The 24,774-nt window shown below is 46.0% G+C and overlaps 1 protein-coding gene across 2 annotated transcripts in view; it reads left to right on the top strand.

Annotated features, from left to right (window-relative positions):
• The window catches only part of LOC146799097 (sodium/potassium/calcium exchanger 4-like), a 611,785-nt gene that overhangs the window by 538,621 nt on the left and 48,390 nt on the right, over positions 1-24,774 (top strand). For both annotated transcript variants that reach the window (XM_085626506.1, XM_085626505.1), the window contains exon 13: positions 14,426-14,592. In XM_085626506.1, coding sequence (XP_085482632.1) covers positions 14,426-14,592 — 167 coding nt within the window. The remainder of the gene's footprint in view (positions 1-14,425; positions 14,593-24,774) is intronic.

The raw sequence follows: 24,774 nt of genomic DNA, 5'->3' as shown, positions 1-24,774 counted from the left end.
TGCCTATGAACTTCTGCTTCGTAGTCGCATCTATTCATTAGCACAACATTCCCCCTTTATCTGCTTCTGTAATCACCAATGAATTGTTTTTGCTTAGGTTTATCAGGGCTGTACTCTCTGCAACAGAGAGATTGTCTTTGAGGTAGGACCTACGAGACTTGAGTTATCTTCCGAACGGTGAAAGGCATCAGTCACTTCTTTGTAGAAGACCTCAATACTATCTAAATGAGACCCCTCCTCCAAGTAGATGCCCAGAAGCTAGGATGGCATACCTCTGCACATAAGGCTCATCCCACCGTGCTTGCAGTTTGTTTAAAGGCTGAAAAATCACCTGTTCAAGGAGCATCTTCTTTGCCACCAATCATGAGCCTTTCTGCCTCATGTGGCCACTGGGCCAGTTTGCACTATACAACACTTTGTGTCAGTATCAATTTCATTTGAAGAGTGCAAGTTATCCATTTTTAAAATGCTATTACCCACCATTTGTAGGCTTGCCATTGTTATTAAATTTTTATCCTCCATTTTTCCAGTAATGCTTGGTTATACAGCTCCATTTTTCCTTGTCAGAGATACTTTTATTTGAATTCATTCGCCTCGTTGTAGCCGTTTCTTTGAACTTTTCATAGGAAAATTACAGATAGAAATCTCAAAGCTAACAAAAATATTTTTCCCCCCGGAATTTCCAATTCTAAGAACCCAGGTGGATGCATTCACACCTCAAGAAACAGTATAGCCAGGGCACAGAATGTGTGCACATTTATAAGATAGTGAACACTCTACATGGACTATTCAACTTTATATTTTATGGAACTGAAAACTTTTTTTGAAGTGATATGAAAACAATGGAACTTTATAAAAATCTCGTACGTTTTTTTAAAAGGCAATTCCTTTGCTGTTCTCCCGTGCAAAAAAACAATCTTTGGGCCTTGGATACGACCTTTAATTGTGGCTTGCTCCCAGTACCATAGCCCCAGCGCTCACTTTACACAGCCATCAGCTTCGATGTCTGGATACAGAGCTGTAGACCTTAGCCACATAGTCCCTGCAGCCAAGAGCCAGCCGTACCCGACCTCTGGTCATCCCATGTGCCCTTTCTACATGGCCCCAATGTGAACTGTCATTGCACATCGCAGTTGGTTGTGCGCGCTGGCCATGGCCTGCAGGCACATTCCACGCCCTGTCCCCAGTCCACTGTGCCCAGTCATTTGGCAGCCCTCTTCCACCCCATGTGACACTAGGATTGCTGCTCAAGGCCTTTGGCCAAGTGCATGGGGCTCTGAGCAGTCTCCGTCCACTCCCTGTTCCCCTTTCTTGCGGTCCCAGAGCCAACTACAGAAGAAAATTCCAATGCACACCAAAGGCACTGGGGCAACTCATTTAATATTTTGTAGGGGGGGTTGGTTAGAGAAAAATTATTGGAATATTTCGAAATCTTTTTTTGAGTGAGCTCAAGAAATGCTTTTAGTCTCGAACTTTGAGGGCTATTTTCAGCTTTTTCTCCGGTGTGTAAAAGAGGATTTTCCAACGGATCGAAAACCCTTTAAATGTCGCTCACAAACCGAATGCACAATAGGAAAAGCTGCTACCTTGGTGCCATGGGTGATTGAGCGTGCTTTCCAATTCAACAAGCATTGGCATAGCCAATAGGTCTCGCCTTTGGGACCTTATAAGTGTTTAGCCATGCAACAGTTGATGCTGTTGTGCTGCATAACTAAATACTTATAAGGTCCCGAAGGCGAGACCTATTGGCAATGCCAATGCTTGTTGGCTTTGTGGTGCTTGTTTTGTCATGGTTTTGGGAAAGTATTTCAGATGATGGAGCTGCTGGTCCATCGAGAATATAAAAAATGGATACAAACAAAATTATTTTTGGTCTCAAAAACATACATTGGCATGGTAGTCCCTGACACTGAAGCGGGCAAACGTTCTAATTGTGAACGAGTAGTGAAGTTAGCCAATGCTTGAAATGAGCTGATCCATTGCCCCGTTTTATACGCTGTAATTGGTGGAAGAAAATATGAGTTGGACGACAAGGGGCCAATGGATGAAGAGGGCTGGCTGAAAGTCCTTTAAGTAGATATATATATCAATCTATATATTTGTTAAAATCCAAAGGCCATGTCTAACGCCAATCATAAATTGCGTTGACATCAAAGCATTCCTAGATTTAAAAAATTATAATTATGCACGCTGAAGTGTTTTTAAAACGTAACCGACAAGTATGTCCACGCGATGCTCTGAAAAACAAAGCACGTCATTTCATGCAGCAGAAGGCTGTTGAATGTATAATGTATTATAAAGTGGGATTCTGTCGCGAGATCTCTGAACACATACAGTCCTTGACTGTGCATACAAAATGTTGCCAAGAAGCTCATCCATTTGAATGAAGCATCCGTTTGTATTCTGGGACTGTTGAACAAGCAACAACACCATGTACGGATAAAGCAGATAAAATGTTCTTCTCTACAGACGTATACCTTAGTGCCAGCGCGGTGCATCCATTAGGGCACTGGGGCATTGCCCCACAAGCCGCCCACGCCCGCAGCTCCCTCGGCGTCTGTGAACTTAAGTAAACTCTCAGTTTACTTACGTTCAGAGACGCGAGGGTCGGGAGAACTGACAATCATGTTAGTCAGCATGACGTCGGACCGCCCACCCCCTTCAGAGTCTGAAAGGGGTGGGCGGTCCGGCATCATGTTGACTGACATGCAGGGGCGGGCAGGCAGCAGCACAATGCACAAGTGCGCATTACTGGGGAAGGTCAGCAAATTTTTGCAACCGGCCAGTCATGCGCACTAGTGTCTGCTCAGGCTGCGGCTGCGCATTAGGAGAGCGAGGGTTGAGCACAGGTTCAAACCTCTGTCTCCTAATGTGTAGGTGGGCAAGGAGTACCCCTGCCTAGCCAATCCTGGTGCTGCTGGAGCAGTGCCAGGATTGGCTGAGAGAGTTTGCCAGCCAGTGCAGCCACTCATGCAGAAGACGACGCATGTTGAAGGCGCCAAACGCGGACCCTGGCCCAGAAGCAGACACTTAGAGGCGGCGGACCCGGTCAGGTAAGTTGAAGCTTTTTTAAAACTTTATTTTTAAACCCCCTCCCCCCCCGGTCCCCCCCACGCGCACCCCCCCCCCCCCTCCCCCCACGAGTTTTGCGAGCTGCAACTCCTGGTAGCCGGAGTTTTAAGGTGCCTTGAATGCCATTGGGCTAATAGCCTGTTTAACTGCTGCCTGAGGGATTCCAGCGCTGCCTCAGAAACTGCCGACTAATGCCACTTCAAGTCGTAGGCAGTCTGTGTTTGCAAACGCCCCAGGGACTGGGGTGCTTGTAGATGTCTTGTGATTGTTGCAAGCAGCATTTGGCAGGGCTTATAAATGGACGGTATAAACAATGTAAGTGGGCACTGAAAGTATAGCTCGAGGCGTCCCTGTGTAATACACAATGTTTACTTGAACCATGAACGCTTTAATGTTTTAATTTCCCCACACTGCTATTGTATTTATTTTTCTTTACCATAAATAACATCAATTTAGTTTCTCTGATATGGATAGTGGGTAATTTTGGATGACGCTGGCATTTTTTGACACTGCCAACCACCCTGCTCGCCATTCATTAATACCGTACAAGCGTTCTCACCAAAGACCCCATCAAGATACTAATTGCCCCTGAGATGCTATTTAACATCATTCTACATATTGTGGGACGTATGCTTTTTTTTGCTAATTTCTTTTTGTGGCGACCACTGCAGCAAAAAAAAAAAAAATCGACGTTTCCTTGTATTTTTTAAGTAGCAAAAACATTTTATATTCTATCTTCAGAGATAAAATAGGAATAGTTATAATTGCAGTTACTTGCAAAGGCATGTTGATCACGACAAAAAGAAATGGAGCGAATACGACACTTGTACAATATGTAACATGAACTGAATGGCGCCTTTGTCCCAAGTTTCACCAGCAGTGCACTGTAAGTAACCCAGCCCTCAGGTCAATGATGCAAATCGAACTTTCTTAGATGGAATAAGGGGCGTTCCATTTGACGAAACCCTGGACAACATGATTGACAAAGATTCACCCCGCTGTTATTGGATTTGCTCTGCGCGTGTGTATTGATAAAGAGAGCTGATTGGCTCGCTCATATGCTCTGATGTCAAGGGCCGTTTAGGTGGTCTGTGTGTTAATTATGGGAGCACGTAAGATGGCATGATGATGATGAATGTTTACTGTGAAGCCGTTCGAATAGTCTGCGTATGTTCATTATGAAGCTGATTTGATGACCAATCTCTTTTTAAAACAAGGTAGATTGCATACTGTCGCTGAATCATCAATCTGGCAGTGCGAAGGGTCCATCGCTGCATGAATGTACGTGTAGGTGTGCACACAGGCTGAGATAGACACAGAGTTTTGAGCCCACTCTGCTCAGTTGGTGTTTGGCAGGATTCCATATAAAAATGCATTTCAGTCCCCTGGGGTAACCTGGAGCCCTGCTCTCTCTTCTGCTTAGCGGGCAATAAATAGGCAGAGTCTGCACACATTGGCATGCTGGGCACTCACTCTTCTTCTCTGGGGTGCACATATGCCAAGTTCATCCAAAGTCATTCTTTCTCTGCCAGATCAGAGCATCCTGCACCGAGCACTCTCTCTCAGATACAGAAATAATTGTAGACCGAAGGACAATCTGCGTTCACTGGCTCTCGGGTGCAGTCCTGTATAGCCTGGGTGAAGAACTTGTAGATAAGCCTGTGAGGGCAGTTTAGGCCCAGCACTAATTGCTTTATTAACCTTCCTGCTTCCTCAAATTTGCTGAAAAATGCACCGTTTGTCCACTCTTTTTTCAAAATTTTCTTGGGGTGAGCACCCTTCCCCCCCCCCCCCCCCAAACCTCCTGTAAGATGTTCGAGCTTGCTCGCTCACCGCAGTGCAGTACGACACTAATGGTATGCCTCACCACTTTCAAATGTCACCAGCTGCCCCTGCCTCAGTGTAGGAATGCATCCACCACAGAGATCCGAGTGACCATCACAGTTTCAAACCCAACACGCGCGCTCCACATTTTATCTTTCATAAAGATCGATGTGCCATCTCACAGGCAGGGGCTCGAATCCTAGCCGGCGCACTCAGCCTTTCATCATCCACTACCGAGCTACAAACGTGGGTCATGTACCTGTCAGGGGTTCGAATACCATCATTTGCCACACATCTGATTAACTGACGCAGAGATCTGACGGTCATGGGTTCAGAGCTCAGCAGAACCACTCAGCTTTTCCCCATTCGGGTTAAATCAATAAGAACCGTTGGGCAACGGCAACTGTTGAAGAGCTTCGAAATTTGGGCGGTTAGCCGCTATTAACCAAATAGTTGTTGTTACTATACAGAGGTAGAGTTCTGTTCCCAGCCTGGGGGTAGCAGCCCAGGGTAAATATGCACTTGTTCCCACGCAGATGTGGGGATGTTTTGAAAGCCTCCCTCACCCCTCAAAGAGCCCCTCTCTAAAGGCAGGCAAGCCCAGTGGCTTCTCTAATTGAGTCTCCAGAAGTCATTTTTATGGGGGCACACATGTAGATAGACAGGCAGGCAGGCAGGCGGACGGATGGATGGATGGATGGATGGATGCTCGTGTATTGTTTTAAACATATAAATGCTGCATTTGCAGTGAAAGGCAATAATGTTGCAATGTGCCGTTTCTGTGCTTTTTCCTGCGTCTCCTCAGGGTATGGGGGTGACATTCAATAGCTATGGTGAGGGGGGAGGGGAATGTGCAGACAATGACAAATAGAACTTGGACATAACCCACATGACCCTGTCCTCCAAACTTCAGAGATGCCAATGGGCAAGCGCCATGGTATCATCTCCTGGTCGTCGATGCGCTATTTTATAAGTAGAAATTCTACAACCCATTACTCTCCCTGCACCTCAAGCCACCTGCAATCACTTATTGAGATGGTGCGACACAGGTTCCAGCGGGAAGGTGCAATTGAATCGGTAATATATGCTAAAAAAAGTTGAGAATAAAGTTATCAGTGCTAAAAATATCACTATTATGAACATTCCTCGCAGAGTCGGTCATGGCTTATTACTTTAACGTCACATTGGAGAAGCTCGGCGCTTGATAAATACTGCGAATAAGTACATGAACTTGAATGTTTGCACCGCTCGTTTCAAAACAAAGCCTCAACGCGCTAGGCCGCAACTATAGGTGTGTCTGCACATAAAAAACTTCTAACTTCACAAAGTTGTATTGCTACATGTCTCTCCTCTGATAATTCTTCCTCTTGTTTGTTTTCCACCCTGTAGTAGCTTTGGTGGGCAGTCCGGCGAGGGTGGGTTCAGTTCTACGCACTCAGCGTCGAGCTCACACGCCTGTCGGAGAGGGCTGGGAGCCACGGGGCTGTAGTAGAACAGGAGACAAAAGTGGGGGGGGGGGGGCTTCATGGGAAAAGGAGAGGTCTGCAGATGCGGCTGGCAGCAGGGCCACCACTCTGTCCCACAATTGAGAACCACTGGGGAGGTGGGGCTGGAGCTGCGCAGCACTGTTGGGGTATGGCCATGGTGCGCGCCCTCCTTCTACAGGACTTGGGCTCTCCAGTCTTGCACCGAGTTAGAGTGCTGTAAAGGGGTCCCAACCTTCAGATTTTAAAAGTATGGACAGATTGAGCACAAACACACACATGCAGGTGAGGCAGCCCTGCGTTGTCCTCGCGTAGGCAAATGCTAGCCCTGGGCACGGGGAACAAGTGGGCGAGTAGGGGCGCGGCTCAGCACAGAGCCCTTTGGATGAAGGAAGGCTGCCCTGGCCTCGCGTGAAGGCTGCTTTGAAAAGCGCACGAAAATACCGCAAGAGCCACGTGCTTCCGTGGCATCTGTTGTCAGTGGGAGGCCCCCTGCAGGGGTCCTCTGCGAGGCACCACTGCACTGCACCACTTCTGAAAGACCAGCCCCAACATCTGCACAGGTAGACATGTACATGCATCGGATGCGCGTCTTAGCCGACAAACCAGCGGTGTGTTCATTACTAGTGTATGCTGGTCCAACCATGTCATTATCAGGGTCGCCTGTCTGTCTCCTCACACAACGGCATTGCGTCCCTCCCTCTCTACACACACACCTCTACCTCACCCACTCTCTTACACATTGTTTTTCTTTTTATCCATACAAGTTTCGAAAATGATACTGTCTATGCTTTTGGCACTTTACGTTAAAGAATCGTAGCCTGCATCCATTGGTATTTTAAGTAATTGAGATGCCAAAACCAATGTCCTTATGTTTTCGGAGTGCCCATGATGAGTAGAGTTAGGCTGCTCTCACTACGAAGTTGTTAGACTATGTTTTCTTTCACATTCGTTTTCAAGTTCTTGTGTAGTTTTATTTTGCTCTGACAGAACGTACTTTATCATGTGCAGTGCTGGCTTCATACATATTTATGTAGAAGTGTTCATTGAAATGAATATTCGTTAGCCTAATATATTTTAGAATCACAGAATGTGCAGGTGGCAAACCGGATTTATGTGCATTCATCCCAAGGGATATGGACGGGACACCGGACACGTGCCCGCACTCCCTTCCTGTGGGCCGGTAACTTCATGTGCTTCGAAGCGAGTTGTCCTCCATGTGTCCTTGTGCTCAGATAGCCTGTGTTCCTCGTGGCCTTAGGGGACATGCGCCTTATGGTATCTGGAAATTCACAAGTAGGATTCCGCTTCTTTGTGAGCGACCCGATTTATACCTCAATTCAGATATATTGTAAACGCTTTAATCTAAGGGACAGATCCCTTGTCACGCCCGTAGTGGAAGTGGTATTTGCGGGGGGAAGGGGTGCATATCAAATCTGGTGAAACTCTACACGAACGATATTGATCTATTTAGCCTTTTGTGCGTTCTGTGGAGTAGCCATGTTAAAACAAGGCCGGCTAAGCCAATCAGCGCTTTCGAAAGTAGCTAAGCAGGTTACTGTTTAGCATCTCTTGGTGCGGGCAACAACTGCGTGGCGTTGATCCAAGCAGGCTCATTCGATGCTCACGAGGGGTAAGGAGCAGGCGTAGCTGTCTAGGACACAGACATTCTGTTCTGTGATCTGAATGGCGGGGTTGCGGATTTAAAGCAAGATATTCATGAAGCGACTATGAAGAGTTCACAATTAACCGTAGAAACAGAAGTGCTCCAGAATTAATTACAGCAACCATACAAAGGAATAACAAGCCCGCGCGCGCCTCACGCGGCAACAGGGGGAGGGGAGAGAGGAGGGGGCCTGTGCTGGTTTCACTTGCGGGAGCGAGCAGCAAGGCGCAATAATTGCTAACATATGGCGCTGCTGCCAAATGTGCACGCGTTGCCATTGAAAGCAATGCAACGCATGCACGTTTTTGCCTGCAAAAGTGTAGCGATGGCTAAAGGTCTTTTTCCTACGCAGCGCATGCGTGCTGTGTAGGCGAGACCTAAAAATGGCCTTCAAACCATTCTTGAACCCAGCTGTGAAAACCATTAATCTTCAGAAACCAGCCCACAATATTTTTGTAATGCAAATCAACTACATATCAAACACTACTGAACAGGCATAGCACAAATCACAAAAATAGCCTTCTCTAAGTAAAGTTCAATCTTCATGTAAAGTTTGTTGCAATTTTGTATCTCAGTCGTTGAGTCTTACGGGACTTAAACTTGAACATACGACTTGTTAAAAAAACCAAATAAATGTTCCCCTCTTTGACCGATCTGGACAAAATATGGAATGGAAAATCTGAGTTAAACAAGCTAAGTATTTGCGAAATCTACATCAAAGAATACTATGGTTAGCATAAAATTCCAAAATCCATATTCTGTGAAGCCCTTACCTCAATGATAATTACTGAGTCTCAATTTGAGAGTCGATAACATGCGGAGTGCTGGCCGTTTTAAATTTCTAAAAGCTAGACTGTGAGGCACAAGTAAATAAATTAATTTAATGAATGATAATAGAAAATAACATTTTAATGTAACATGCCCCCTAAAATTGTGGATGAAATAACGAGTAGAACAATTGTAAACAAGCCTCCCACTGAAATATACATAAATAACTAAATGTTTATCATGATTATTAACACACTACGCATGCGTCTCACAAATCTTCCCCCAGGGGGTTTACTTGGTGCACAGTGGAGGTGAGCAAACCCCTGAAGGCTCGGGTCGGATGCCTGGCTCTGGGTCAGCTCGAGGTAACTTGGAACTTCGAGCCAAAAACAGGCTAAACCTTCATGTGACTCTTGCCACCCACCCTCTTACCTCAATCTCCCGCAATTCCTGCAGCAGTAGAGGTGCTGCCCAGTCTGCTCCTTGTCGGTTTTCTGGATGGGTTGAAAGTGAAGCCCCAGCAGAGTGCTGTAAAAGTGCTCAAAAGGGATGGTATGCCAATGATGTTTGTCTGAGGACCTTCACAGCACTCTGCAAGGTAATTGTCATTAGTCCACCTGAACAAATGCCAAACCCCAGGGGGTAGTGACAAACACAAAATGCCCACACCATGTTGGCAGTGTGTGAAAGTTCTTCTGGCAGCTGAGCTCAGCACTTCACTAGTGTTATGTGAACTCCATTAGCTCCCCTAGCACTCTGTTCTGAACTCTTCTGAAAACAGTCTCTTTTTTCGGCCATGGGAATCTGCCCATATCAACATTGGTATAAAGTATGTGCCTTCCTTTAACTGAACTTGACGATTCTGGGCACACACAAAGGCACAAGTTCAGCAGTGCCTCATAAGGTAGAATGAGATTCTGCAATGGGTGTGTCCCCCACCTCTGAGGGTCGCAACCTGTGAATCGGACTTGCCTAGGTTGGGGGACCTCACCTAGGGTTTCTCTCCTGTTCGGGCAGCGGTCACGATCGAGCCCCCAACCGGCATTTTTATAGAGAGGTTTCTTGTTTCAAGTCGATTTAACATGTAGTACATGTATTTATTAAAAACATTGTACAAATGTAGCTGCTCAAAGAATTAAAGTCAAAGCATTAACCTTTGATGTAAAGTGGGAGAAGGACATGGACGGACCGGAACAGAAAATAGGCCTGGGTACAAAAATAAAAGATGCCCCCATTAGTGAATTATATAACTAATAGAGTGGCCCATGTTTGCAAATTGGGGGAGTTGTGAGCTTGTAAAGACACACTTTAAAACTGTTTAGCAAGGTATGGAGGGCTGCAAGGATTTGAGGTTCTGCAGGCAATTTTTGTTTTATTATCAGGGAAATCAACAGAAAAACCCACCCAGCAGACAATAAAACAGATCCACAAACAGCCCAAAAAACGTCCGACACTCTGACCTGTCAGACCAGATCATCATGCACTGCCTGTACTGCCCTAAATGCCAGTCAGTCCCTGGAGAGATAAAGCATTCACATTTTCCTGTTGTTATGCATTGCACAATATGATTCCAGGAAACTCGTGATCTTAGACAATAATTTTTTTCACTGTGCTTCCTTTTCCTTTATCGTCACATTTGAGAGCTGCTAGAAATACATCAGTTCAGAATGTGTGCTGTACACGGATCTATCTTGTATATGTTATAATAGACTTTAATGTTGGTCCATGTACAACAGCAACCTAAGCCACATACAGGGTATATATAACATGTGGCCAGTGCCGGCTCGCAGAGGAAGTGCTGCGGGCGGTGCAGCGAGTGCAAGGAAAATAGTTTTATTTATTTATTTACTTACCTTACTCCATGCCGTCGTATGTCTGACTCCACTACACTCCTACCCTGCCCCTCCCCCGCCTCACCGCCCACAGCACTCCCTCTGCAAGCCGCCACGGCATGTGACGTGTTAGAACCGGCACTGTCTAGTTGGCTGAGGCGGTGCCCAACCAGGCAGAGTGCACGGCTCCCATCAAGGACACGTGATTTCACACACTATAAAACCTGTGCTCACCATTGGGTTGATTGGGACTGACAAGTCAGGAGTCAGTCCTCCAGAAGCAATGTGTAAAGCAAGAACCCAGCAAACAAACACAATAAATACTCCGCATGATACAGAGGAGAGACTTCACACTTGACGTCGAGAAATGTCATTTATATTCAACACTCATGTTAAACAATGGAACATTAATATCATGAAGTTCTGGGCAGGAATCCCACTTGGCAATATTACTAGCAGTACTAGTCCCAATTTGTGTTGATCAGATCTCGATAATATGCACACATCCTATTCTAAAGCCCACACGGCACCCTTATTCAATGCAACATGGTGTCAGCCCCCCTGGCCCACCTTCACAATCCTAATCATGCAATGTCACACATCTATAGGGTGCACTCTGGGCTACAACAATATCAGTGATATGTGCAGACACAGAATTATAACACTTTTAGCAGAGCCGCATGACAATGTTTTTATTTTACAGAGTTTTATATTGCGCAAAATTGCACTGGCCTCATGCACTGCCTGCATGGCCTCTTTGGCATTGAGTGCTTTAGCTTAGGTAGATCGATGGCAGCGTCCTGGCACTTTCAGCCAGCAAACAGGTTAATGTACTTTTTTCAGAGTCACCTGAAAGGGCTAACTGTCGCCCAGCTTTAAGGGATTATAGTTAACTATGGTAAATTGTAACTGTGGTAAACCCAATGGCATTGAGTGACTCTGTAGTCTAGGCTGTGCTAACTACTTCCAGGCACAATACAGTCCGATGGAAATGATTGTGGGACTTTCTGGACATCTTTACACAGTTTGTTCTTTTCTTACTATGGGTGTTGTTCATTTGACAGGTTGCAGGACCTCATTTTTTGCCTCGTCATTTTATGATATTTTGCTGAATGTGAGATGGCCTTTCATATTTTCTATCTTGCCGGGGATGGAGTTCCATAGTTTTGCTGTCTGCACTGAGAATGCAGTTCCATAAGGGTCCTTTCCTGGTGGGAAGGAATGAAGAGCTAAGGTGCTAATCTTGAGCCTAGTGTCCTTTCTGGGGCTAGCAATGTAATTTCATCAGTAGATGAGGCTTTTCTCCCGGATGGCTCTGTGGATGATGGAAAGTACTTAAAATAAGGCGAGCATCTGGCTGTTGGCAAGCAGTCTAATGCTTGCAGCACTGGTGTTATGTCTTCCCTTGGTGGCTGTGAACTGTACAATTTAGATGGAATCTACAGAAAACCAACAATACAATTGGGGTTTCTGTATTGTTAGAACTTAGAACACCTAGAACCCAGAGAATAACCCACAGTCAGACAGCGCTCTTCTCGAACATCCAAGAGGATGCACAAAAACAAGCTGCCACACACTTGTCTGCTTCCCAGTTGATCCTGCAAGTCATCTGGGAACAGATGTGAAGATGATACTCTAGCCTGAGCTCATGCTGCTGCCCTGAAACGACAGATCACCAGCTTCACCGCCTTGCAGATGCACTAGAGACATTGAGTATTGGTGAGACCTTCCTGGGCCTGATGAGGACTCAACAAGCAGGTTCTTCAAGATGGAAGGAAATGGAAGGAAATTCTAAAGAAAAGACACATGACTTCCCAACCATTGTAGGTGCCACTTTTCCAGGCAGCACCAGGTCCAGAAATGTTGGAACTATCATTGGTTCACAGATCACATTGCTGTCAGTGATAAACTGTATTCAGTTATAGCTGCCATTTTCCTAAACTATGGCAATCCTGTTTCATTTCACCCTTCTTTTCCTATCCATGTTTTCTCCACTCACACATGCTCCTGACTATGTAGCTGTTATTTCAATGCCACCCAATATGTCTATGTTCCACAATGCTGTGTGTGCTCTCTCTCTGTCTGATTGCAGAAGAGTAAAGCTTGTGAAGCGGTCTTGAATCGCTGTCTCTGAAACCCAAGACTCCATGTATTATTGTTGGTCTTCTATAGATGGGTGTGTGTCCTTGGTCTCAAATACCTGGTTGTCCCTGTGCTGTAAGTTTCTCTTGCAGAATAGGTCTTTGGGGGATAGCTGAGTGGAGGGAGTTCTGTCCCCCGGGGGTATTGGGAAAAGGCAGGCACAGTCTAGTTGACTTGTCTTGCTTGATCTACATTCAGAAGAGAATGAAGCCCAAGGGTATATAGCCTGACATTTTGGGGCTGCATGAGGGGGTATTTAAAAGGAAATGAGCAGACAGGTAGATTTGTCTTGATGTCAAAGTTTGAAGCTTATGTATATTGGAAGGGTAGGGAAGGTAGGTGATTGGATGTATAATGAGGTTTTAGTTTTGTAAGGCTTTGGGCCATAGATGTTTTATGTGATGCGCACCTGTTTCACAAAGCAGCCCTTTAAACATAACAAGTCTCAGTGTTATGTAAGTGCTTTCTTTTTACCCAAGGGGTCTTGTTAGTTTCAGACTCACCACCTGACTCACAGTAGCTGTATGAGAATGTGGTGGCCATTACATATCGATGAGACAAATCTCCAGGGCTACCTGCTTGGAATCTTGAAGGCAGTGTCCATGTAGCTCCTTTGGAGAAGGAGCCTACAGTCTATCAATGTACTCTCTCCTTACCAAAAGTTAAACAGGGCTGTACCAGTGCTGAGATGCCTTTAGCCCTTAGCACTTTAAGACAATGCTCACACAATCAGTGGAGTTGAGTTGGTCGCCATTGCCTGTGGAGAGGCTTACAAAGGTAATGGAGTTCTCGCGATTCTAAGTTTTTACTGTCACAAATTTTCTTAAGCCTCCACTGGCTACAGTTTAGGACTCAGCTGTATTTCTTGGGGGTAATTACTACAGTAACTTGTCTTCATATAGGGTCAAACAGTAGCATGAATATCCCTCCCTTCTGCAGACTCAACACTTATTATGTTCTCGCATGCCAGCATTGGTAATGATTCGAGTAGTTCCTGACGGCTACTGAATCTGTTGCAAAGTATGTGTCTTTTGGCCATTAGACCATGCATGCCCAGCAGAAAATGCACAGAAATCTCTACTGGCTAAGTATTAAAATTGACTAACACCAGTAGACATATCAGGCACCAGTTACCACCAGTTCCATGATGCAACTGCGATCAATTGGAACTTTCTTGTTAGCAGTTAAATATATGCCAAAAAATGTACATGCCTACAGCTGCATCTAGAAGGCACTGGGGATATCTGTTGTCCCAAATACAATTATTCCTGAAACCCTTTTGATATAGTTTGATAAATCACATCCCAAGATCCTCTTTGAGGATTTGGTTCAGCATTAAAAGCATGCATTGCTGATGTGTAAGTGCAGCTGTAGGATGTTGTGTAGAAGGTGTGGCGCCGCTGGCAGGGCGACTGACGCCGGAATCTGGGGATCACGGCGCGATTTCCGGTGCCGGCGGCAGATTAGCCCAGCACCATGTGACTCTGGGCAATAGCTTGCTTAATCTTCCCGACGGCCCCCAGCGCCTAGAGACCCTTACTGGTGATTGTTTGCGCTTTACAAATGTGGATTATTATTATTGGTTCATGTACATACATATGTACATACTTTTGTTTTCTCTTCTCCTCTTTCTTTAGATTCCTGCACGAATAAGTGCAAGTGGGCTTTCTCCTGGCCGTTGATATGCATCTTATACTTCAGTATCCCCAACTGCACCAAACCTCGCTGGGAGAATAAGTTCATGCTGACATTCATGATGTCTACACTGTGGATTGCTATCTTTTCTTACGTCATGGTGTGGATGGTAAGTGGCATACATCAAAAGCTTAAACTGAAATATGTGAGCCATGGGTTATGGTAACTCGCTTCTTCAAGCAAGATAACGCGCGTGTTGAATTTATGTTTTATGGCTCTAAGCTGAGGGCAGTAATCGCTGTTAATTGCCCGCCCTTCAATTAATGGCCAGAGTCAAATACTGGGTCGTATAACTGGAGTAATTGGCTGTTATTCATTTTCGCATTATAAGCTTGTTTACATTCTAAGTCAATCCCGGCATTCTCTGTATAAGGCAATTATATCTTGCATTTCAGCTTCTTCTTTAAAAACCCGAAACTGATCTTTAGAATTACTTTGATGACAGATGGTGTTATTTAGAGTTTTGCGAATGCTGGACGTCCACCAAAAAGTGTGGAAGTCCCATTCAAAATAATAAAAGTGCAATGTTGTCGATTACACTATAAATATGGCAGAATAGACATCTGCCAAATTGTTCTCACAAATAAAGGGATGGACATTGCTGTCTGCTTCATTAATTGCCTGTTCTGCAAAGGTGCCTTGTGAAGAAGATACCCAAAGTGATTTTGAGCAAAGAACCCCTGAAATGTGTTAAGGCCCATAATTTTTTTTTGGGTACTTACAGTTTTGCAACAGTAATTCAGGCAACATTTCACCGACCTCATATCTTTGAACCCATGGGGGATATGCATCAAGGTATTTTGCAATCGTTGTTTGTGCCTTACATTTGGCACCTTTTTTTTTGTCAGGGGTACCGTAGAGGGGGGGGGGGGGCTTGGGTCTCAGGCCCCCTTGCCTTTGCATTACATAATTTGCGATTACCAATTAGGTAATCGCAATTTAGGCAATGCAAGACCATTCCCACCTATGGGCCTTGAGGCTCTTAGGAAATATGGGAGACACAATAGCAAATAGCGATTCCCTATGTGCATTTGCGATTCTTAAGGAATCGCAATTAGAGAATCGTTATTTGGAGCCTGTTTTGATGCATTGGATTTTGTGATTATCAAATAGCGATTTCTTAAAAATCGCTATTTGGTAATCGCAAAATGTAACTTGCATGCCTGTGCCCCCATATGTAAAATAAGAAGGAAATGCATGTTCCAACAATGCAAGATCCGTTATAACTATATACAACCCCAGGTATAGCTGCAGTCAAAAATGAAAATATAAATTAGACATATTTATGTTACACAGTCTACCCCAAGAATCCCCTGCGGAGCATTCTGTTTGGATTAGACTCTCCAGTAGCCTCTCCAAAGTGTATCGTCATTGTGCTCCAGCGACACCGTAGGGAAGTCACGGGGTGAGTTAGGGGGGAAGAAAAGGTGGGAGCTGCTGGAATGGGAGTTCCACACCTGTAGTTAGTCCGACAGACTATGATCGGGTGCGGTGATCAGTCCAAGTGGATGGGACTGTCCCGCTGCTCCTCAAGGGTAGCCAGCAATTCCTTCCAATCTGATGCTATTGGTCTCTGCCGCAGCCCTTTCACCTCTTCACACCAGGACACCGTAGCTTTGGCTTTACCCCACTTCGGTGTCACCACCCGCCAGCATGCCAGCCCCAGAAGCGCAGTAGCCTTCAAGTTCATAGCTATTCATCTGCACACCAGCAACAATGCCAAATCTATGAAGTGGGTTGTTGCGCCTCCTATTTTTTCTCTGCCTGTAAAGGGCTTAAACATAGCCAGTCATGCAGTCAAAGTCATTGCAGCCTGTCGTAGTGGGCAATGTATTTGTCACTTCTGTCCAAAGGTTGCAGGGCAACCGGCAGCTCCAAAGCATGAGGAACAGGTCCTCTCCAGCCATCTGGTAGCGTGGGCTGGCCGATGACACTTCGGGATAGTTTTTTATGAAGCATGCTGGGGTGAGGTGCACCCTGTGCAGAATATTGTGTTGGATATATTGGGAGTAGGCGTTACGGGAGCCCATTCCTTCGAGGTTAATGCATGGCCAATGTCTCCCTCTCAGGCCTGTTAAAGAGAGTGTAGGGTCCTGTAGCGTGTGTGTGTGTGTGTGTGCTTTGGTCAGCCACGTAATCAGCCAGCACCCTTTGCCCATCATGAGCATGATGTGTCCAGCAGACGCGGGTTAGGTTCCAAGTCCTCTATACCCCAGTCTCTCCATCTCTTCCACCATTCTCCTATAGCCTAGAAAGTGGCCCACCGGGAGGCCGAAGTTGTCTATATGTTGATCGAAGAGGATGAGGGTCAGATCCAGGAACAGGTCACCCAGTGTGCTAACGCCCTCTGCCTCCCATTGTTTCATAGTCCCCAGCCAATCTGTTCTCTGAAAGCTTGGATGGATGAATATTCAGCAGCAATATACCCTTTGTGGGGTACGCAGTGCTTTCAAATACACATTATGAGCTCAAGTGGATTCCATGAGCTTATTGGGGAATATCTGTCATGAGACGTAAGGCTCTCGTAAAGCTGCCATGTGCCACCTGCAGCAGGCCGCTCTCAGGCGGGGGTGGTGCCGTCCCAGGTAGAAATATTTCCCTCACCAGCTGCAACACCCTCTCACCCTGGATGTGTCCCAGTTCCTCCACCAGTCCCTCAACCAGCCATTGGGTGGACCACCGCAGCTGTTCCGTTGAATAGTAATGTTCAAAGTTTGGGGCACTAAGGTCACCCTGCACCACTTGGAGTTGCAGCTTGGACAGTGCCCCGCATCGCCTTTCCTTATTCCAGATGAATCCATCAAGCATGGCGTGCATGGTACGGAAAGTGGTGCCAGGAATAATCACATTAAGCAAGTTTACAGAGTAATGTAGAATAGGCGTAATCATCACCATCTTAGAAAGTACCACTCTGCCCTGCACTGACAGAGGGAGGGAATACCAGAAGGCAATTTGACGGTGGAGGGACGTGATTGCCCTTGTGAGGTTCCCATCTATTAAATAACAAGGTGTGTGATACACATTGATGCCCAAATAGCAAAATGTGTGGGGCTCCCAGTGGAGGACCTGAGTGCCCACCACAAAGTGATGCCGTGGGCAATCAGGGTGGAGCAGAGACAATCAGTTCTTTGCCCAATTCATGCCCAACCCAAGTCAGAAAGAAAGGTGTCTAAAATGGTCGGTATTTCATCAATGCCTTATATGATATCTCTGACATTGATAAGAACGCCATCAGCGTATAAGACTTTGTGGGTCATGTCTCCCAGTGGAATAGCTCAGGCATGGCCCGCTTGCTGCAATCTTTGCTATAACGGTTCATCCCGAGGGCAAAAAGTAATGGGGAAAGAGGGCAGCCCTGGCGTGTGCCCCAGCTGATTGTATAAGGGGCCAATATCCGTTGCCCTGTTTTTACCCCGGCAGTCGGGTCTTCTTAGAGGAGTTCATTAAGTCAAAATATTGTTCTGCGTGTATGCCCATCGCTTCCAGCGTCACAAGCATGAACCCCCCACTCTAAGGTGTCAAACGCTTTTTCTAGGTCCAAGACCACACAAGTTACATAGGGCCAGAAACTCGGAGCCTCCAGTATCTGGTGCAGGCTGTGGATGTTGATTATCTTTTATCATTTGGTAAAAACCCCATCTGGTTATGGTGGATCATGTTCCATGAGCTTTGTGGCTATGGCCTTGCTCAATATCCTGTAGTCACTGCCCAACATCAACACTCGGACTACACTCAGAGTACATGGTCTGTTAGGGGAGGTGCTCAATGACAGGGTGGGTAACTGGGTCAATCCTAATAAGCCGTGGATCTGATCACGATAATTCACTGGGGGTGGATTATAGAATGTGCGATACTAGGCACAAAATGCCTCATGGATATTCTCCTGACTGGTGACTAATGTTGTCGGAGAGATGCAAATGTCAGTAGGGACTGGCATCCACGGGGGGAGGGGCACAAGCAAGCCAGTCCAAATGAAAAAAAATTATAATAAAAATTAAACACTTACCTGACATGAATGAGACCTCTTCCTTCCTTTTTATTCTCCCTCTGCAGCCCGGCCACTCGGAAACTCCCTTGACCAATCCTGGTGCTGCTCTCATACCTTGAGAGCACCACCCTGATTGGAGGGGGCGGCCTCACTCGGCGCTCCATAGTGCTCTGGAGGCCTTCACTTACTCTCAAGCCAGCTGTCTTAAGACAGCTGGGTTGAGAGGTTTAAAGTGTGCATCGCAAGATAGCCAGTCAAAAAGACATGCACACTTTAAACACTGCATTTAACAGCCCACCCACCTCACTGATGCTGTCGCTTAGCAGCTGCCCAGCCCCGCCCTGACGCTTTGTTCGGGATGAGGAATGAAAAATGAAATGGTAATGAATTAACATTTTATTTTTCAGCTCTGGGGCTTTGGGAGTGATTTAAGTGGTGGGATGCTCCTCCGCTCCAATGGAGAAGCCACCCCTGCCAGTGTTGTGGCCATTGCATTCTTTAGGATCCATGGTAATAAATGGCCTGCCTTATCTCCCTCAGCGTGCATTCGAGCCTAATATCCCTTGTAACCAATGCATTGCAGTGATTCCTTCAGGTGTGTGTGCTACTCTAACTGCTCAATCAGTGTGTACCTTTTAGATGGGTCCCGTGCCTCATTTTCAAGGGTCCCATCTTAGCTTCTACCTGCATTAGCTCCCAGTGTATGGTGTTTACTGCTCCTATCACAGTGTGAAGGCAGTGCCACTCATGACCAACTTCAGGGCCTCCCATTTCACCAGCCGGGTGGTATTAGACCCCAGTTGCCTGCTATGTAAGTCAGCAAGATGTTGCTCATCTAATTGTGGAATACTGTATCTTCTAAAGTCGCGGGGTGTAAACACCCCATCAATACAGGAGGGAGCGGCGCCCCCCATGTGACTTGGATAAGCAATGGGTCAGACAGGGTCTTCCAAAGATATTTTGCCTGCTTGAAGTGAAGCTGAAGGGGATGCTACAAAATAGCTAGTGTAGTCATACAAGTAGCTCATGAAGTGGTGAACAAAAGGAGTATTGCCTAGTGTTCGGGTGCAATGTGTGCCAGATATTGGACAATGACCAATGCGAGAGCCATTGGGATAGATAGGACACGGCATCAATTACAGGGGGAGTTAGGTAGTGGGGAGTGTGAGGGATCCAACTGTGGGTCTAAGACACAGTTTAGACTCCATCTATGATCCAGGGCACTTGCGACCACTGTATCAGCAGAGTGGAAAGGCATGAATTGCTGTTGTGCTACATTCGGGGTGTAAATAATCTCCAGTAAGATGCCCCTGCCATCTAACTGACCCACTGCAAAGACATAGCAACCGTCATGGTCTAATTCAACCTTTGTGCTCCCATCCCTCGGACATTGCATATTAGAAACAATTTCCAAGTCATGTTGTAGTCTCAATCCAGACAATGTGGGGCAGACAGGAGGGTGGAGGCAGCGAGGTGCATTGGTGTGGAGGCAGACCTTGTGTATAGTTGCAGTGTAGCATAGAAAGCAGTGTAACCAAGTCAATGAACAATACTCCCAACTCCCAGTCCCAAGGCAGCAGAGAAAAATCTAACTGCCCAAACAAAGAGCACATGATTCCACCTGAAAGGAGCTCTGTGCATCCCAACGTGAGGTGTGGTGAAGTCCTGTAAAGAAAACCGCAAAGAAAGTGGAGTGGCCTACCAAATAAGGGTGCGGGTGTGGGATGGCATTGTGACTACAGGCACAACAACGGTATGACTCTCAGTTTCACAGTTGAATTGGTGAGGATTAAGCCTTCTGGGCTCATCTCTCGGACCTCCCCACCATGGTCAAGCTAAGCAATGTCATTTTCAGTTTGTGGTGTAACTATGGGGAGATCAGTCGAGAAGGTGCTATGGTCTGAAGCACTTGAGCAGTCTTCGATGGCGTCCCATCTTCGTCATCTGTATGGTGGGATATCTTCTCAGCTCACATATTGGTGGTTGCCAAGAGTGCTTATCGCTGTTCCTCATGGGCCTGTGCTGGGGAAGGTGCGCCAGGCAACACTATCCCGCCATTCCCACATTGGCGCCGTTGCCGCCCGCGTCCAGCGGTGGCTGATCTCCTTCTTGTTTCTGGTGTTCCGGCTACTGGGGATTCATACCAGCGCTGCTCTACCCAGTCTCAGGCATCCGCAGACTTCGTGAAGAAGTAGCTGGTGTGGTTTGCTATTACTTTCAGCTCGGCCTGGAACAGCAATGAGTAAGCCAGGCCGACAAAGTGAAGTTTCTTCTTCATCCATAGGAATGAGGCCCTGCAGCATTGAACTGCCAGTTTGAAGTCGGGAAAGATAAGTATGGGTGTATTGTCGTAGGTGAGGGATGCATGAAGGTTTCCTTATCTTGGAAGTTCATCAATTTGGCCACCACATGCCTTAGTAGTGCTCCTGGAGGGGGGCACCTGGCTGGCACCCTGGGGGCCCTCTCCAACAAAAAGAAGGGCAACAAGCCCATAGGGGACACAGTCATGGACAGCCAGGTTTCGAAGAAGGTAATGGGATCCTGGCCCTCCGCTCCCTCCAGAAAGCTCACAATGTGGATATTACTGCAGTGGGATCTCCCTTCTGTGCTCTCCGCCCTGTTCTCTAGGGTATGAAGTCTGACCATGAGGTACCAGACTTTCCCCTCCAGGTCTTCTGTGGCTGGTTGCAGGTCCATTTGGGCTGAAAGCTTCAGTTATTCATCAAGCAGCAGGCGTAATTCAACTGCCAATGGGTCCACTGGGCCTCCCAATTCCTGCCTGGTGTCAGCTATGACGGGCAAGATCTTGTCAAGCTTTGCATCTGTTGGTTCCAGCGGGATGCTTGTCGTCAACATGTTGGCCTGTGCCGGCTCACGGGCACCACCACCAGTGTCTAGATGCCCCAGGTGGTTAGATTCTTTGGTCCCCCATTGCTCCATACACTGCCTGGACCGATTGGATATGTGCAAGCCTCAGTCCTGGGGCTAAGTGAATTCATGCATGGACAGTTGAGGCTTTGGGTAGGATGGTTAGCTGAGGATGAAAGACAGAGATTTGTATAGTCCAGCATCCGCAGTGAAGCACCCACTATGTTTTCTCTCAGAGATCACTGCTGTTAGCTCTCTGGGAAATGTCGCTCCACCCCGGCTACATCGCAGAAGTTCCCCATCACCTGGGCTTGAGTGGGGCACAAGCAATCCTGCCAAGGGAAATGCGAACATTGCGAGGACGGGGACAGTTTATGCTAGGAGTCTGTTCAGTTGAATCCCTGGATTTAGTTTGTTTGGGCCTGTCTCCCCACATCTCATTTAAAAGCACCAACTGGCGGTGGGAATAGGCCACCGATGCGAGGAGGGGCGGTGTGGAGGGGTGCAGGGGCCTATTAACACTTGCTGCTTCCTCGGGGCTTTGCAGGGTAAAGTGATAGCTGCGGCCAATTCCAGTACATCACGGCCCTGCACAGCCGAGTCCAGGGATACGCATTCATGTCACCGAGTTGTACCTTATTTCACCCCATGCTGCCACCAGTCAGGGTCTCTTGTGGCGTGCGCTGCTCCTCGGCAGCCGGGTGACCACAGTGGCAGACCTGCAGCACTCGTTCTCCCAGAGCCGCAGCCCCCTTCCACCTTCCTCACGTGGGCAGCAAGCCTTGCCTTCTTCCATTCGCAATAGTGGCAGGTCCTGCAGCCCCCTTCATGCACCTAGAACCCCCTGTCATTATCCCCCATCTGTCAGAGGATGCGTGGTGAGAGCTCAGTGTCGGTGCTCCCCCAGATGGGTCCAGATCAGTTTAAGGCATGCGCGACCTAAAAGGATGTATTAAAGATGGCAACAACATCATCACCACAGGGCAGGAGTACCAAGGCGGCAAAACCTCCACACTCAATAAAAACTAAATTTAATATGTCAAAAGGTGGCAGGAACCTAAACAAGGATGAAAGTCTACCACACAAAGCAGCAAGAAATATTGTGAGTCATTGATACCTGTCGAGCTCAGAGAGTCATTAATACCATGAGTAGAGCATCATTATATCTGGAAATATTAACATAAACACTGACACATCCTTAATAACAATACAGTATTGATGGATGTTCTTCTGAAAAACCAAGCATTGCTTTTAGGGGGACACAAACATGAAGGGCTCTCTGTGTCCTTTTTTTTAAAGACCAATGTCTTACAATCATCCATCATTTTATCAAAAGAAAACACATATCAGCTATAGGGAAGAAACTATTTTTAAAATCAAAGATTGGCTGAACTGTGATAGTACATATGTGATATACACCATCAGTTGTACATGCCTACTGGCTTATATTGGAAACACTATTTGTCCACTGAAATGTAGGATCCAAGAATATTATATATATATGAGGGCTTCAACCCAACATAATCTTCAAGACATGGATATTACACAACAAAGGGCATGCAGCAGTCCCTTTAAGACAAAGTCGCCATTTATCCCAATGATGCCAAAAGACTATAGATATCTTTCACGAGAGGGTCACAGATGACATAAAACAACTTTACCACAAAGTGAAACGGAAAAAATTAAATAAAATATACAAAGAAATAGAATATGCGAAATTGATGAAGAAACTACAAGATAACCAAGAAATAGTTGTGATGCAATCAGACAAAGACGGTAACATTGTGATTTGGCCTAAAAATGAGTATATAAAGGAGGCCAAAAGACAACTATCTGATCCTAATTGCTATGAAAAATCAACTATGAAGGAATATAACAAGGCAAATGAAATCTTAACAAAGAAACTACATCAATATAAGAGAGATGGATCAATATCGACAGATGAATTCAAATATCTATGGGTTGAATATCCAAAAGTTCCATCTATATATTTCATCCCCAAGACTCACGAGAATGAAAACCCCATTCCAGGCCGACCGATAATTTCTGCCATTAATAGCATGGGGGAGCATGTATCCCAATATGTTGATTTCTTTTTACAGCCAATGGTTAAAAACTGCCTACATATGTCAAGGAAACTGGAGATTATCTAAACAAATTGAGTAGCATTGAGTGGGCAGATGACATGTTGTTGATGACTCTTGACATAGAGTCCTTGTACACATGTATTGAACCTTCCTTGGGAATCGCAGCAATTCAACATTTTTTGGATACCAGGCCACTCGAGTGCTACGATCATAACAAAATTTTGATTGACTTAATATCATGGTGTTTGAATAACAATTTTTTTATGTACGGTAATGAGGTGACCAGACAGCTGAGGGGGTTGGCTAAGGGAGCCTACTTCTCGCCCAGCCTTGCCTGTTTGATGGTGGGCTGGTGGGAGGAGCAGGCTCTTGGGGCTGCTCACTCAGACATGTATGACAAACATGTGAAACATTTCTTCAGATACATTGATGATGTGTTTATTTTGTGGAAAGGGGATAGGAACAGTGCAACTACCTTTGTTAATAACATGAATACCAACAATGTGAACCTCAGATTTACATCACATATTGATAAAGATAGCGTAGAGTTCCTAGATGTAAAAATATACATCAAGGATGGGGCTATAGCAACCATCATGCACAGCAAAAAGCTGGCAGGAAACTCTACGCTTCATGCAGACAGCGCACATCCGCAGCATCTTATAAGGAGTATCCCCTACGGGGAACTCCTTCGCTTAAAAAGAATATGTAGCACTCAAGAGGATTTGAATGTATGCATAAAAGACGCAGTCACTAGGTTCAGAAATAGGGGCTATAGTGAAGCCGTACTTGCAGAAGCGATAGCCAAAACAACTGCTAGATCAAGGGAATCACTGTTGAAACCCAATATTCAAGATAGCCACAAGAAAGAAACTGAAGATGGTACACCTAGATTGATCACAACTTACAATCGGCAGGAGAGAAAAATAAGATCGATTATCAAACAAAACTGGCCGATAATACGTACAGATGCAGTACTAGCTCCTATAGTGGTGAGTGATCCCACAATAAGAAAAGGTATGTCCATGAGAGCCTAAATAGTTAGGAGCAGTCCAGAAACTAATTTGAAGAATAAGATGTGGCTGCAACCCAGACAAGGGTTTTTCAAATGTTCTACTTGCAGGGCATGCACATTTGGAGAAAACAAAACCAAGTATAACACCCCCTTTCAAGAAACTGAGATCTCCATTAGAGGCACCTACAATTGTAGGACAGTGTATGCTGTATATGTTTTGACATGCACCTGTGGCTTAAAAAATGTGGGAAGTACTAAGCTACAGGTGCATGTCAGAATACTGCAACATCTTAGAGCAATAGTTAACAAGGATACAGCATACCCTGTTGCTAG

This window comes from Triturus cristatus, chromosome 9 (genome assembly GCF_964204655.1).
Source record: "Triturus cristatus chromosome 9, aTriCri1.1, whole genome shotgun sequence".
Classification (NCBI taxonomy): Eukaryota; Metazoa; Chordata; class Amphibia; order Caudata; family Salamandridae; genus Triturus; species Triturus cristatus.
The sequence above is the reverse complement of the archived record's forward strand: the minus strand, read 5'-3'. Positions and strand labels throughout refer to the sequence as shown.